The sequence below is a fragment of the Leucopleurus acutus genome, assembly GCF_964270905.1.
Source record: "Leucopleurus acutus genome assembly, chromosome: 15".
In the NCBI taxonomy this organism is placed as follows: domain Eukaryota; kingdom Metazoa; phylum Chordata; class Mammalia; order Artiodactyla; family Delphinidae; genus Leucopleurus; species Leucopleurus acutus.
Window position 1 is genome coordinate 34251130 of NC_139157.1, and position 17253 is coordinate 34268382.

The 17253-nt window shown below is 37.0% G+C and overlaps 1 protein-coding gene across 2 annotated transcripts in view; it reads left to right on the forward strand.

The window, feature by feature from the left end:
- Positions 1–16405, forward strand: part of PTPRK (protein tyrosine phosphatase receptor type K) — a 570605-nt gene extending 554200 nt beyond the window's left edge. For both annotated transcript variants that reach the window (XM_082855620.1, XM_082855621.1), the window contains exons 22-30: positions 1603–1757; positions 4459–4594; positions 4780–4929; positions 5816–5989; positions 8843–8974; positions 9115–9240; positions 11853–12016; positions 12545–12680; positions 16169–16405. In XM_082855620.1, the coding sequence (XP_082711746.1) occupies positions 1603–1757; positions 4459–4594; positions 4780–4929; positions 5816–5989; positions 8843–8974; positions 9115–9240; positions 11853–12016; positions 12545–12680; positions 16169–16222 (1227 nt within the window). In that variant the 3' untranslated portion in view covers positions 16223–16405. The remainder of the gene's footprint in view (positions 1–1602; positions 1758–4458; positions 4595–4779; positions 4930–5815; positions 5990–8842; positions 8975–9114; positions 9241–11852; positions 12017–12544; positions 12681–16168) is intronic.
- Positions 16406–17253: the final 848 nt, after the last annotated feature.

Below are 17253 nucleotides of genomic sequence, written 5' to 3' on the forward strand. Positions count from 1 at the left end.
TTTATTTTTATTTTATTTTCTTGTTATTTAGAAAAAACACTGAAAAAAGAGCGATTTTTTTTTTTACATCACATATTTGAAAATTACTCAGGAATATTTAAGTAAAATGAACAATAAGGGAACATGCATTGCCAGATATTAAAATTTTCTAAAAAGAGCGAGGTCCTTACAGCAACTCCAGCAAAAGGATCAATGCAGAGGAGATGAAGTGATTGTCTAAAGTCAGATCTTTGAATAATTTATGGCCTTCCTCACTGGAGCTGACTTGAAAAGCAGTTAAGAAAGTGATTTTATTTGCACAATTCCATGGTGATGTTTATCATTGTCACTATTATACTTATTTGTTGAGCCCTGCTTTGTGTATGGTATTGTACTAGGAATGGGAAAGAAAAAGAATTATAAGATATGATCACTGGCTTCCAAGGTTTGGGTGGTATTAGTCTGTTTAAGATGGAATCTAGGGCTTCCCTGGTGGCGTAGTGGTTGAGAGTCCGCCTGCCGATGCAGGGGACACGGGTTCGTGCCCCGGTCCGGAAGGATCCCACATGCCGCGGAGCGGCTGGGCCCGTGAACCATGGCCGCTGAGCCTGAGCGTCCGGAGCCTGTGCTCCGCAATGGGAGAGGCCACAATAGTGAGAGGCCCGTGTACCGCAAAAAAAAAAAGATGGAATCTAAAGATAAACTTTCTCAATTTAGTTCATTTATTTCATGCAATTTTCCCACCTTTTCTGAGGAACAAGTGAAACTGAGATTCACAGATCTCACAGTAGAGTTGGAAATATATGGATCATAGTGGGGTTTGGGGGGCTACAAATGTGGATTCTTAAAAATAAATTATGCAGCATTTAATCTATATTCTCCAAGCACTGCTACTACAATGTACAGGCTTCTTTTAACAAAAAGGAAGGGGGAAAAAAGAAAAGGAAGGTAAGAGCTTTGAAATGTGCATTGAAAGGGTTCTCTTAAATTAACCCAACAGGAGAGAGACATGACGATGGATGCTTTGCTTCTTTCATTTTGTATTTTTGTTGCCATAAATAATCCTCTGTGTGCTGAATTCTTTCACAGAGTTTAGAAAAATAGTCTGCCCAAAGAACAGTTTAGCTGTCTGTATATTTTTACAAACCAATCTAGAGTAGTACTGTTCTGGAAAATCCCTACATGCTATACATCAAAACTATTTTCAACATGGATAAGCAAGGCATCAGAATCTCTTTGTGAGGTGAGAAGTAGAAAGTTGCTTTTATACACCACTTGAGAACTCAGTGCATTGGGTCAATAGGGCAGCATTTTAACTTCCCATTTCTTCCTTTTCCCCTAATCATTTTATGTGTTGTCATTCCAAGTAAGGAACAGACTGACAAGGTAAATACAATTTACCCAGACTTATAGAACTGAGCAAGACTTCTAATTTTCTTTCTTTGGCAGTTGTCTGACAATAAAGGTAAGCTCCTAGGCCATGTCAGCATCCTTTTTCAGAAAAAGCATGGTCTTTGATAAATTTCTGATTTTTTTCATTGTCAATCAGGTCTAGTACTCGTGGTTGTCTTTAATGGCTCTATTTTGGTCCTTTTGAAAACACTTCTTTACATGTTTGCACAGAGGGGATACAGTGAGATGCGTGAAGTTAAACAGTTCCATTTCACCGGCTGGCCTGACCATGGAGTACCCTACCATGCTACAGGCCTTCTTTCCTTTATCCGGCGGGTCAAGTTCTCCAACCCTCCCAGCGCTGGCCCCATCGTTGTGCATTGCAGGTAAGTGGTAGTCCAAATGGCATTGACTGTGTGCAGTCAGCTTTTTAAAAATATCCAGACAAGGCTTGTAAGCACAAAAACTAATGCATACTGACAACAGGCGTCCCCACCCCCTGGGCCGGTAGGGCAAGAGGTGGGGAGAGAGAGAGAGAGAAGTGAGCGAAGCTTCATCTCCCACTCCCCAGCACTCCCGAGCGCTGGAGTTACTGCCTGATCCATTCCCCTACCCACCCCCCCCGGGGGCTGTGGAAAAATTGTCTTCCACAAAACCGGTCTCCAGTGCCAAAAAGGTTGGGGACTGCTGGTTTACAAGGTTTCAGCTTTCATGTATTACAGATAAGGTAAAACAGTAATAAAATAAAAGTTAACTCTAAGGAAGATATAAAATAGAAACTTCAGAAATAAATATATTCATCATAATGTGTGTAGTACTGTCTATAATTGCGAGTGTAGAAACTCTGCCTTTTAGTGGCAACATCTGTGTGCGTGTTGTGGTTTGTTTTTTTTTTAGATCACTTTTGCAAATCCCATATTATATTTTGGAATGGTAGGTAAAGATAGAGATTTCTTGCCTATCTAGTAAATTCCCAATAGAATCCCAGCTTTTAAAACTAAATTTGGTAAAAATAAAATACAGTGTGTGTGTGGGGGGGGGGAGATAATAATTCCATCATTGCTAAAAGTTTTCTCATACCCTTTCCAGTTTATTGTCCTTCCCACACAGAGGCAACCATTATTCTGATTTCTATCACCACAAATTTGCTTTGCCAGGCCTTGAACTTCACATATATAGAATCATACTTATGTCTTCTTTGCGTCTGACTTCTTTTGATCAACTTAATGTTTTGGAGATTCATCCAGTGTGTTGCTTTTATCAGTAGTTTATTTCCTTTTACTGCTAAATAATATTCTATTTTATGACATATATCACAATTTGTTTATCCATTTTCCTGTTGATGAATATTGGCTTTGGTGCCAATTTTTGGTTAGTATGAATAAAGCTTCTAAGAATAAAAAAAAACTAAATTTGAGGCATACAAAGTTATTAAATGGTTTAAATTGCAAGAATTTGTGCTGTAAAACAGCTACTTAAGAATTTTCTTTTTTAAAAGCCATCCATCAGAGAACCTTGAAGACTACATCAGTAAAATCCAGCAAATATATGCCAGAAAAATCTGATTATCCAGACTTTCTTCTGATTAGAAACTTCTCTTAAAACAAGCATTCAGAGACACTAAAAGCAAATTACATGGCCTCATTTTGAGATATGAACAGAAAAATATGTACTGAATCTGAAAAGCTTTTCCTAAATGCTGCACACTATTTTCAAATACTGTCCCTTCCAAGCTACGTAATAGATTGTGCTTAAGCATTTTTTTTCTTTCTGAAAATCCAGACTATTCAGTATTTAAATGACCATGTATAAAAGGGGGAAAATAAAGCACAAAGAATACAATAAAAGTAAGGCGTTCCATTAGGATCAGATACTGTGTACCTTGCAAAAAAAAATCTGTTCAATCCTCCTCAAGAAATCTGATATACTCTTCAATTACTTTCTTGTCTCAAACCCTGGGAACAGTGATTGAGAAGATGGTAGGCAAAAAAAAGAAATAGAGATAGCCACAATACCTTTTACTTAAATTTCTTAAGTAACAGTAAGTTTAAGAGAAATGACCAAATCTGGACAACAAAGAAATAATGTTAATAGTCTATCTATGCATTTAGAAAATGAGATAAATGGGTTTTCAATTATGGGGTGTCCTGACTTATCATAGAGGTTTACTTTCCTATGAATGGCTTGCTTCAGAAGTGCTCCAAGATTCTCAGATACTCTCTTGAAACAGAAGTGTCATTTTTCTACTTACAGTTGGGTATCTGAATTTATGGAAAAGAGGGAGCTAACTACAAAGTGAATTTCCTGTAAAAATCCCAACTATATCTTGTTTGCTCCATTGACTTCTATATATGATTGGAGAAATATTTCCAGTGGGTAAAACAATCAACAGTGAATTATGATTCAACTACTGAATTAAATACAGTAAGATAGTGGCATCTTTGTGACCTGTTAGGAATTATATTTCATACCTCACAATTCATTTTCATTTTCTCTTTGTATCACCATTCAAATATTCTTTTTACTGTTGGTCTCCTCCCCCTTGATAACCGCCATTTTCTTCCCCACCCTCACTATTAACACTTCCCCTGAATTGTGACTCCTCAGATTTTCCATTTAAAGGTTTTGGAATTAATGTTCTTTTGCCTTGACAAGAGTCTGTCTGACTAAGACAGCATTCCTGCATTTTGCCCGAGTGCCCACAACCACGTGAGTGTGAGTCTCTCAGTCTCAGGTGAAAGTTTAAAGCACGAATCCACTCCTTGATCAATTCTACGAGCTTGAAATTTATGTAAAGTGAAGACTGTAAGAGAGCTATGGAACTTGAGTGACATATATACATTATTTTCAAAACACAGTTTGATTTGCAAAGCTTGTATCTTTTCATTTGTTCCAATCCTCAGTTTACACCAAAGTAGATACTCTACATGAAGTTATTTGTTCATTAATAAGCATTTACACAGTAAGTACAAATTGTGTCTTATACTTTGTTAAATCAGTTTGATTCCACTTATTTGAAAATCAGAAGGATCTTTCAATTTTCATAGACATGCTTCCTGCAGTTCTTTAGATCTGTTTATTTTTCAGTGCTGGTGCTGGACGAACTGGTTGTTACATTGTGATTGACATCATGCTGGACATGGCTGAAAGAGAGGGTGTTGTTGACATCTACAACTGTGTCAAAGCCTTAAGATCTCGTCGTATCAATATGGTCCAGACAGAGGTGTGTTGATTGCTGATTAACCTCTAGTGGCCTTTTTTTGTTGTTTGCTTTCCAATATTTATCAAACTAAATACTAGGTGCTTTTCACATAGAATCGATATTAGCTCATCAAGTCATATAGAAAAAATTCTTTGATGAAAGAACATTTATATTAAATATTATGAAATTTTTCTTTCTTTTGATAGGAACAGTACATTTTTATTCATGATGCCATTTTAGAAGCCTGCTTATGTGGAGAAACTGCCATACCTGTCTGTGAATTTAAAGCTGCTTATTTTGATATGATTAGAATAGACTCCCAGACAAACTCTTCACATCTCAAAGATGAATTCCAGGTATTAACTATTTCTACAGCCTCTTTTATGAACAAATTATTACAATTTATTCTGGGCAGTCTTAATTCTTCTAAGAAACATCTTTCAAGTCAAATTTATAACCTTTGACCCTATTTTAAGTATAATATAATACCCGTCTCTTTCATTATACGTATTATGGAGTCACTTTTGTGTTAATGAGCTCATATCTGCTGTATCTTGAAGGGCAAATGAGTTCAGACTCAGGGAAAAGTGTGGGAAAAGGTATCATAAAAGTCAAATTTAGTGGTAATTTGGGTGTGTTTAAAACCTTTTTCCAAATGCAGTCTTATGGATTTTAACCTTCTGTGTTACTCACAACGTGAGATCAAGAACATTAATAATAATAGCTAGAGTTTGTGCTAAATATCGTCTCTCAATAATCCCCAATGTTTTCATTGCCCTTAAAACACCCCTAAAGCTATGTGACTGTGAAGTCAAGAATAACTCTAGAAACCTAATACTTTGATTCTTTGCCCAGTGCTCTTTCCAACATGCAATAGCATGTCTTCAAATATGGCATATTAAAATGTTATTACAAATGATAACTTTATGATGGGTCATCATCCTGGGCCACTTTGATTGCATTTTCTTTGGTTTGGCAATACATTTTGCAGGTTGCTGTGTTGTTTAGCATCCCTTTCCCTTTTAAGAAGAGGCCCATCGTACAATGTGTGTATTGTTTCTTTGTCACTTCTCTGGCTTCATTAGCTTTAACTACAAAGTCTATCAGCGTGTCATCGTGGCAAATGCCATTGGCTTGCACAAATCCTTCACTTTCTACTTGGCCTCCTAAATGCTTGATAAATCAGTGTTATGCTATTAAATGGGTCACTGTCTTTTAACCTGGGTTCCCTTTTCTTTTCAGACCTTGAATTCAGTCACCCCTCGACTACAAGCTGAGGACTGCAGTATAGCTTGCCTGCCAAGGAACCATGACAAGAACCGTTTCATGGACATGCTGCCACCTGACAGATGTCTGCCTTTTTTAATTACAATTGATGGGGAGAGTAGTAACTACATCAATGCTGCTCTTATGGACGTAAGAGACTGCTCTCTTTGTTAGTGTAAAGTGTCATGAAAAGCTGCAAAATTGATGAACACTGGCTAGTTCTCTTTTCAAGAAAATTTAAATGGCCTAAAAAGGAAAATTGGAAACTTTCATTGAAATACGAATTTTTTTTGGAGAATGATTTTGAATTTCCCTTACAATGATTCTTAGGCACTATAAATTTTAGACGTGACTATAAGTTTGGCACTTGGTTGTCAATTATTATAAAATTTCTGTACAAGAAATATCTACAGGTGATAGTTTTTATCCTAATTATTTTCAGGAAAGAGAATCATGCTTATCTATTTCGAAGTTTTAAAATCACAGAATGCCATATTCTACTGAAATTGTGTTAGTTTGGAAATTTTTATCTCTGACATTTACTGTTCCAATAATTTATAACTAACTTGTTACATTGGTTATTAATTAATAGAGACTAGATATAAATAACTAAGGAAGGCATGGAAGATATCATGTTAACACATCGATCATAATGAAGGAACTCTCTTACCCCACCCCAGTCTTCACACTGTAGATGGTAGAGCATGTACTCAGCGTGTTAGCGTCCCATAGACAGAACAATACAGAAAGAGAATTTTAAATTAGTCTTTGGCCACCTTGTTTTGCTTACCTTGGGAAGAAGTAAGAAGGGTTTCAAGTTCAGAATCCTTTTAGTTTATCACCTTCATTCATAAGCGTCTCTAGTTTTTGCCCTTTAGGCTATGGAACTGTAGTAAGGAGAAATCAGAAGTCAGGATTCACTCCTAGGTGACTAATAATGAAGCTTTCTAAGTAATTGCTCCTATTGTGTGTCCAAAATTAGCTTCTGATAGTAAGACTTAGAAAAGCCCACATTCCAATTCTTTCACCCAGTTGCTTTGATCTTTTTTATTCTACAGTGCAGAATAGTTTAAAGGCAAGCTCAAGCAGAAAGATGCCACTCCTGCTGTGACCAGAGTCTTGCCTAGTCATTACTCATATCTCCTGAAATCACATTGGATCCTCATTGTACTTTTTCTTCCAACTTTAATTGTCTGGAAAGGCAAACATACTAAATACAGAGAAAACACACAGAACTTTTTGTTTCTGAGCCAGTTTGGATTCGGATGAAAAAAGGCCATGTGAAAAAGGGAAAAAGAAAATATTAGGAAAGAATATTGATGAGGCATGTGTTTGAGGCATTTTTTGTCTTTGGCTTTTCTTTCAAATTTTTTCCTAATTTTCAGATTGTTTTCTAGTCCATATGAAGACTGAAGCGTGTATTCTACCTGTTCTTATTCTCTGTTTAATTCCCTGTGATTCAACACAGATAGATTTTGTAGTTGAAACTGCCCTGTGGATTTAGTAGTGTGGTTAGGGCTTCAGAAATTTCGGTTCGGTTTGGCTAATAAGAGTGGGCTCACTGGTCAACACTCCCCACTTTCCCTTGCCCTCTACCCCCATCGTAAGGGTCATATACCCTGTGCCATGCCTGTGACGAATCAGGAGGTAAGGCCAAGGATCCTGTGATTTCAAAGCCTTAGATGTGCTCTTGCACTTAGAGAGGAAGGAACCTCCCCTCCCCTGTGACTCAGAAAAGGAATAAAAGGCTTTTAGCCTTCCTTGACTTACTTTCCCATGGAGCAGACGTTTAATTGGAAGGGAAGCTTACTTCTTTCTTCTGATCCTTTCCCATGAGCTTTCATACCCTCTTTAGGAGGGTACTCACCCCAACTGTGGGTGTGACTTTGTAAGGTCTTAAGGTCAAGTAGAAGCAGCCGGTGAATTACTATCTCCTCAGATTTATCCTGAAGTCTTCCATGGAGTGAAACGCTATGGTTAGCAGCATTTCCCAAATGGTGATAGGATCTATGACGTTTAAAGGTCAATTTCTACACTGGTTTAAGACACTTGAAGGACTTAAAGAGTAGTATGATACAAATGAGTTAGGAGATCACTGACAATTTTTATCAGCATTAAAGAAATCCATCTCAGGCACCTGTCTAGTTATATTTTTACAAATCATTAATTTAGTTCATAGAAATATATATTTCATTTTTAGTGCAGATCATTAGTCTGTAGAATGACAGATTGGCCAGATGAGCCTATCCTCTCCTTCTGGAAAGAGATAATGCTCTGTGTCCCAGTCAAGGGGCATTTGGTAAACAAGGAGACATTCCCTCTTATGTGGGCCCAGGAAATGCATTGGTTTTACTCTTTGGCACTTGAAAAATCTTAAATGATTGAAACCATCATTCTGATCATTGATATACATTAGAAATGCCCAGAAAACTATGGAAAGTGGATTGCCTACAAGATGTGTTGATAATGTCGATATAATATAAAAGCACACGAGTTTGAGGCACATGTGGTTTTTCTAATTTGGAGTGGAGGAGAGCCAAACAGTTCCATTCACAGCTGATAGCAGTTAGACATAGATAGATACACGGAGACACACACACATGCCAGGGAATTTTATGCCTTTAACCTCTTAGACTTTGGAAGACTGAAACAGCCCAACAGGTACCTCACGAAGGATGTTAGCCTCAAGAAGTTTTCTTTTCTTTTTTTTTTTTCTTTTGGTATTTGTGCTATATTTACTTTTATCAACAAAATACAACAAATTCTTGGCTTAAATTACTGCTGAGGCATCAAAGTCATACAACAGATTGACTGATTACTAGTTGCAGTATATTGCAGTGGTCCAAACCTGTTATTCCAGGGCTTAAGCAGCAGGCTGGCTCCATCTCCATATGAAGCTGTTGTGTCTTACTGGCCCTACACTGAAGTGTGCTGAATCTGTTTGTATAGCTAATTATTCATTTGAAGTTCTTATGTTTCCCCATCTCCCTTGTTTTTTCACAGAGCTACAGGCAACCAGCTGCTTTCATCGTCACACAGTACCCTCTGCCAAACACTGTGAAAGACTTCTGGAGATTAGTGTATGATTATGGCTGTACCTCCATTGTGATGTTAAATGAAGTCGACTTGTCCCAGGTTAATGGTTATAGGTTGCTTTTGTGTACTTACGCACAACTTAATAAGGTAGTAATAAAATGGTAAAATCTGCTTTATACTACCCTATTTAGAAAAAATAATGCTCATTTTCTTTTTCTTTCAAAACATTCATCATCTAGGGCTGCCCTCAGTACTGGCCAGAAGAAGGGATGCTACGATATGGCCCTATCCAAGTGGAATGTATGTCTTGTTCAATGGACTGTGATGTGATAAACCGGATTTTTAGGATATGCAATCTAACAAGAGTAAGTCATTAATGATTTTAACTGAGCTGATCCAGAACCAGGTGACCATAATCATGATGGGGTATATTTGCATTCAGACAAAAGAGAGAGTAAAATTAATAAGCTAATAAGCATTATATAATCATTCCCAAAGCTAGTAATCATCTTATGCCTTAGCACTAGAATAAAAATGCATTCTAAAAACAGGAAAGCAGAAATGCTGGAAGCTAGGTTTCCTGGTCAGTTACTAGCCTATTGTATTCTATATGGAAATCTAAATTCAGATTCCTAGGTTCAAGTGAGTTTGATTGTCTGTGCCTGGCCCCTGTGTATAAGTAGACTTATCTCGAGGTTGACTGCATGTTTTATTAGCATTGATAGTCCAACCCAGAAGAGGCATGCCATTGAAAACTAAGAATATAATACTGATGACAGGAGGAAGTGATATGTCGGACTAGCCATTATAGAAGGGTTCCATGTCACTATTCCAGTTCTGCTTATAAGAGAGGGCCCCAGGCATGAAGGAAAAGATAAATCACAGCCATCACTGATTCTGCTCCTACAGCTCATCTACGATTTCATCTTTCTAAATGTCCCAGCATCTGGCTTTGCCCAAATCTATAGCTAGATCCAGTGCTGCTACCACTGTGCCTTTTCCCAGCAGCTAAGTAGGAACTGTGTCCTTCAGAAGTCTTTCTTTCCTTGACACTTCATGTGTTTTGCCTTCAGTGACAAATTGTGTGGGGTCTCTCCTTCAAAAAACCAAAAAGTACTAATAAAAACTGTTTATATTATGTAACCACATAGCAAGCAGAATTTGAAAAGAAAACAGTAGTGACTTCCATGGAATTATGGTCTTTTTAAAGAGCTAGGTTACTCTCTTTTAGAGCAGCAATTCTATGTATATGTCTTGTTTTAAGTGTGTGATTAGAATTGTCATGTTTCAGTGTTTCTCACATCAAAATGGCTATATGTGTTTCTGCTTAACGTCTCTATGTGTATAAGTGGAGAAGAAATTCATATCCAATTCTATTGCTCATTTCAGTGTAGAAAAAAAGGATAACTTCAATCATGTCATAATATTCATGCATATCTTAGATTTTAATTTAAAGGAATCTCATTATGTCTGCACATCTGTTACATTATGGTTCTAGTAATATTTTAGCTGAGAAACCGTAGCTGCTAAACTAAGAAAGTAAGACCTGTCTGTTAATTGAGCTGTTTATATGAAAAATATTCTAGGAACAGGAACTGAAATTTGCGTTACAGTTTTTTTTGGTCAGCATATTTATCTTCCTCTATATTTGGTATTCTGGTCCTTACTAGTGCGTGATTTTTCTTTCTGTTCCCATTCTCATTATTTAATATCATTCACCTCACCAAATATTTAGTATGCGCCAACTAGAGGTTGGGTGTTATACTAGGTAGTTCCCTGTCCTACCAAAAGATGCATGAGCCCTTGCCATGTGAAGCTTCAGATCTGATGCCTTACGATATGGCTCACTTGTGCATTACAGATTCTTCCTTACATTTTCATATGAAGGTTTACGGTCTTGATTCATTTATTCAACAATACTGTTCTTTGGAAAGTATTTTGCTAGGTTCTAGGGATAGAGATTTTAAGGGAAAAAGATTTTCCTGTCCTTAAAGAATTTGTATTTTATCAGGGAAGACAAACATTAAACAACTTATATAATCATTTACAAATAAATGAAATTTTACAGAGAAAAAGTACAAATTACAGAGGATTTGGGTGATCTGACATAGCTGGGTGATCAGAGAAGACTTCTTTGAGTTAGTGATATTTAAGTCAAAATTTGAAAAAATTTGTAGGAGCTCTTTGGGCATGGGATATCCAGCTACCTTGGTTTACACAGGACAGGGAGGTTTCCTAGAACACATGAATTTTAGTGCAAAGACCGGAAAAGTCCAAGGCAAACCCAAGACAAGTTGATCACTCTGTTTGGGACTGAGAAAAGCAAGCAAGAAGGAGATGTTCAAGGCGAAGGGGAGCGTATGTGCAAAGTTCCCGAGGCAAGAAATGACTTGATAAATAGATTAAGGGAAGGCCAATGTGTCTAGAACTTGAATAGGTTGTTCGAATAAAGTGAAGTTAGAGAAAGAGGTGGAGCCTTATCATATAGGTATTTTTAAGCCATGGCAGCAAATTTGGGTTTTATGCTAAGATCATTTGGAAGCCATTAAATCAGGAAGTGACAAGATCATATTTGCATTTAAAAATAATCATGATGCCTTCGGTAAGAATGGTTTGAAAGGAGATCGAAGTTTGTTCAGGGAGATCAACTAAGAAGTGATTATTATGATTTGTGATTGAGAGTGCAATGATGTCAGTGGCAATAAAGAGGAGGTGAATTTGAAAGTTATTTACGAAGTATAAACATAGGAATTGATTATTGGATATGGAGCATGAGGGAGAATTTTGTATAACTGATAATTCTCATGTAACTTAGAATGTTTCTGCACTGGTATGTACATATTTTGGACTTGCATCAGTAGATTCAGTCCATTGTCAGTGTCATTTATGTCATGGTGTAAATTGATATGAACCTTTTACTTTTTAGTAAAAATTCTAGCCCCAACTCATTTACATAAAAATACTTTTCCCTCTGCAGCCACAGGAAGGTTATCTGATGGTACAGCAGTTTCAGTATCTAGGGTGGGCTTCTCATCGAGAAGTGCCTGGCTCCAAACGGTCATTTTTGAAGCTGATACTGCAGGTGGAAAAATGGCAGGAGGAATGCGAGGACGGGGAGGGCCGAACGATCATCCACTGCCTGTGAGTGTGGCGGCTTGGCTTGGCCATGTGTGGGGCCTTGGTGGTCATTTCCTTATTAGCCTTCACGTCTATGTTAAAGAGTAACCGACTCCCATCTTACAGACCTTGACTAGACATTCTTTTGAAACAATCTTCCTGTTCCTTGATTCTATGATTCACTACTAACTTCAACTTTTGTATTTTTTAAATTGATTATCGTATAGTTATTATATAGTTTAAACTCTTTTGAACACTACTCTGAATAACTTTTCCGATTTACACTGTGTACAAATCTATCAAAATCTCAAAGTATCTAGGTTGCAGCCATCTATGCCTGTAACATGTCCCTAAGTATAAGCTACTAAGTTAATGTCATCCTCAAGTATCTTTCCTTTCTGCTCTCTACACATACATGCACACATGTGAAGCAAAATTAAAACACAAAGGGAAAAAATTTAAAAGATAATGTTTTCTTTTCCCAAACATGATTGTGTGACCTGTGGTCACCAAAGCTTCGATCTAAAATGCCTTTGCTTTCTTTGCTTTTAGAAATGGTGGTGGGCGAAGTGGCATGTTCTGTGCTATAGGCATCGTTGTTGAAATGGTGAAACGGCAAAATGTTGTCGATGTGTTCCATGCGGTCAAGACGTTAAGGAACAGCAAGCCAAACATGGTGGAAGCCCCGGTGAGTCACAGTCTTGTACACAGAAGGGAGGGTAGAGATTAGTCAATCATATACCTACTTGTTGATTTGACTTGATACACGCATAGTGAATCATATGTATAAATGTGTCTTTGTGGGGACTTTCCTGCCTAATTGATGAACTGCCAAGTGTCCCTCTTTACCCACATAAACGTAATCACATATTGCCTAAGCTGCTAATGATGAAGAAAACTACTTTCATTTAACTTGGGAAATGTGTAGGATTTTTGTTCGTTTCTTTTGAGCAATAAATATTTGCTACAGTAAAATTTGTTAAATGGTTCTATAATAAGAAAATCCTGCTATCTAGGTTTTATTCTTGTTTATTTTTATTTCTTAAACAATATTAACTGGTAAAACATTTTGAGGGATATACTCATAGGTTGCATCTAGCACTTTTTATATCAGTTTTTTTTGTTTGTTTCTTTGTTTTTTTAACTTATTTTTGGCTGTGTTGGGTCTTTGTTGCTGTGCACGGGCTTTCTCTAGTTGTCTCAAGTGGGAGCTATTCTTCATCACAGTGCGTGGGCTTCTCATTGCGATGGTTTCTCTTGTTGCGGAGCACAGATTCTAGGCATGCGGGCTTTTGTAGCTGCAGCATGCGGGCTCAGTAGTTGTGGCTCGCAGGCTCTAGAGCACAGGCTCAGTTGTTGTGGTGCACAGGCTTAGTTGCTCCACGGCATATGGGATCTTCCCGGGCCAGGGATCAAACCCTTGTCCCCTTCATTGGCAGGCAGATTCTCAACCACTGCGCCACCAGGGAAGCCCTGCATCTAGCACTTTAGGCACCCAGAGTTTTTAAAGGGCAAATGAAATTTATTTTAGTCATTATCTATAATTCTTCATTGCTAGTCAAATTATAATTTTTTAAACTATCGCCTTTGACAGTTTTCAGCTTGACCAATTTTAGAACGTAGTTCATGTGATATTATTTGAATTAGCCAGGGCTCACTAAATCACAACACAGATTACAAAATAAGAGCAGGGAGGTAGGTGTATGTAGGAGCTCGTCTGGTTGAAGCTGTATGCAGAGGAAGAAAGTTAAACTTCTCTAGCACATTCGACTTCTAAAGTGATGGCTGTGGGTTACACATATGTGCATGGCAGGATAAGGTCAGGGGCAGCTGTGTAGTTTATGCTCACAGAAAAGTAAACCAGGAAAACCAAGACATCATTGTTGCTTGCCCTACATTTATCAAGATGATCAGATAACAAAAGTGAGCAATTCAATAAACCTTTAAAGTATTTTCACCACTTCCTGCTCATGGATTGTTCACACAAGAGGTGCAGTGCTTCCTGAGACAAAATCTGAAGAGTTGCATTTATACCGTTTCACTTTGAAGAACGGTCACAGACTTCTTCCCCTTCTACAAGCCCTCAGAGCCCCTCTACTCCAGCTTATACCTTAGGTATTGCTCTTGTCCCAATAAGATGATATTGGCTTTGACTGGGGTGTTGGCAATGGAGCTGGAGGAAGGGGGGTATAGATTTGAGGGATTTTTGAGGTAGAACTCTGAGGTCTTTTTACAAAATGGGCAGGTAATGGTTAGGTCTTTAAACTCTCTGCTGTCTGAAGAGTTTTTAATGTAAACTCTGCCTCTATCTCTCAGATCAAGTCTTCCAAAATCATCAATAAGATCACTTCTGGCCGCAGCGTTCAAATCATACTTCCAAATTTAACTCTGATTTCTCACTGTTCCTTAAAAAAAAAAAAAAAGTCTATGATTAAACTCTGCCATTCTAGAACCTTCTTAAGAGTTACTATTTACCTTTACATTCATGTCCCATGAATCCTGACTAAACACCCAATTTGTGTTTAATCAAGGTTAATGATTAGTTCCGTGTGCTGTTGAATTGAACTGACGAGTTTGGTAAGAAAATTTAGAGAGTAAACCAAATTGCTAGAGACTGATTAAAGAGATGTAACAGTTCCCAAGCACTTTTTGGTTCTTGAGATGCACTTGCCACAGTGGTAGGCTAATTTAAATCACAGCTACTAGATAATTAGGGTAGGATTGATAAAGACCTCTTGGGGAAAGTTTTTATTTCCCTCATTTATTGCTGGAGACACCTGGAAGTTCTCTTTAGAAATAATATGTGTTTTAGATTGTTCTCTAATTCAGCCTGAATTTTACCCACTTGGACTGAATTGGGAAGATTTTAATACATATTGCAAGTAATAATTTGTAATGCAGTCTGAATTTTTCTAAATTCTTCATAATGGAGCGACACACAGATGGACTGAGAGGAAAGGCAGTTTTAACTCAAAAATTTTTGTTAACCAAGTTGTCTTAAATAAATAAAGGCAGAAGAAATAAATTTTTCTGGTAAAAGTAAGCTCAAAAAAATTTAAGGACCACTAACCATTTTTGAAAAATTTACTTAAATTCTCTGATAGACCAAAAACTGTGTCAAAAATTAAGAATTTGGAGCTTCCCTGGTGGTGCAGTGGTTGAGAGTCCGCCTGCCGATGCAGGGCACACGGGGTTGTGCCCCAGTCCGGGAGGATCCCGCATGCCACAGAGCGGCTGGGCCCGTGAGCCATGGCCGCTGGGCCTGCGCGTCCGGAGCCTGTGCTCCGCAACGGGAGAGACCACAGCAGTGAGAGGCCCGCGTACCGCAAAAAAAAAAAAACAAAAAATTGAGAATTTGGATGTTCACGTATGTAAGTCAAATCGTTATGCTGTACACCTTAAACATACAGTGCTGTATGTCAATTATATCTCAATAAAATTGGAAGAAGAAATTAAGAATTTGGACTTGTTGAGTGGCAGTCTGAAATGACTGGCTTTTTTTAATAACACTAAGGAAAGTATCTGAAGTGCGGAGAAAAATATTTGCATGTTCACTCTAGGATTATTTATAGTAAAGAAAAAATAAATGCAATATTACAGTCAATCCACATATTAGACTTTTATGAAGTATTAACAGAGGTGTTGAATAACATAAGAAAAGGATACACAACAATGCTAAACAACAGAAAATAAAATATAAAGTTATATCCCCAAACATAGATAAGCAATTAATATTTATTCTAAAGTAATTATTATTTCAACCATGCATAAAAATGGACTGAATTAACACTAAGGTAGTATTTTAAACAGTTGTTTCTGATAACAGATTTATAGAAACTTTTTCTGATTATCTTTTTCTATACTTGGAAATTTTTCTGTACTGATCAGGTATTACTATTATAATCAGATAATACTGAAGATTTTTGTAATTTGATATAAAATATGAGGCAAAGACAACATATCTTTTTACATCAAGTTCCTTTTTCTTAAAAAACAGCAATCATTAGACTCAAATGTAAAATATGCATGCCTAGATGCTAAACTTGTATATAGAAAAAAAATCTGTAATTCTTGAAAAATCTAAATTGAATGCAAGTATTCATTTGATAGCTATTATTCTCCATTCTTCTCCTTTTTCTTAACTTTGCTCCACCCTTTTGTTTTAACATCTTTCAGGAGCAGTACCGTTTCTGCTACGACGTAGCTTTGGAGTACCTGGAGTCATCTTAGTTGGGGGGAGACTTCACAGTGCATCCAAGCAGAGCCCATTCATCTGTTGAGCCAGCAGCTGTTGTACGTGTCACACCTGTGCAGAAAGATTTTAATGTGGGGGGTGGGAGGCTTTTACATTTGAGAGGTAAAAGTATTTTTCTTATGAAGTTGTGTATCTTAATAAAAAGGACTCAGTTTCTATTACCGTATGAAAGCATCAACATTTCGTGCCACATAAATTTTATTTAATAAGAAGCAGATTCAAATGAGAACTTCTCAGTGTTTGTCCAGTGAACATGCAGCCTTTTCTCTCCTGCTTTGGTAGAGCAGCCACCACGTGTTGCATGAATTAATACTTTCTATGTGGCATTTTTCTCCCTTTTTCAGATAAAAGATGTTAAATCTTTCAAGGAAGAAGAAAGAAAAGCTGTGCAAATTCATAGGAAAGTTCATTTTTTAATATGTTTCAAGTGTAGCAGATCTCTATATAAATATATAAATATATATAACTGGCTTATTTTCCTTTAATGTGCAATGATGGCTGGATCATTTAAAGTTCTTTTTCGAAAACAACATAAGCCAAAGACTCAAGTGTAAATATGTCTATATGGAGAAAGCACATTATATTTATTGGTTACTTACATTCCTTTTTTGATGGCTAAACTACTACCACCACACAATCATTTTTTTTTTCTGAAGAAAGCTTTTTCTTTCACTAAAATCAACTGTAAACAATTTTTGTAGATTATTTTTTGTATGTTTAGTGTAAGTAGAGGATAAACTTTTTATTCATAAACCAGGAAGCAATGTTCTTTATAGTGAATCTCTTGTGTACATGCTTGTGAATTAAATTTATGTAAAACACCTTGGCAATTGGGTCTTTTAATGTAGGACCAAATTTAAGCATTTTGCTGAAAATATAATTTTCCACAATTTCCTTCGGCCAATAATGGTTTGGTGATCATATATGAGAATTGCACACATTCAAAGGCCTTGCTGATGACTTGCATAATGTTGAACATAACCTTTAAGCAGAATTTAAATTTTAA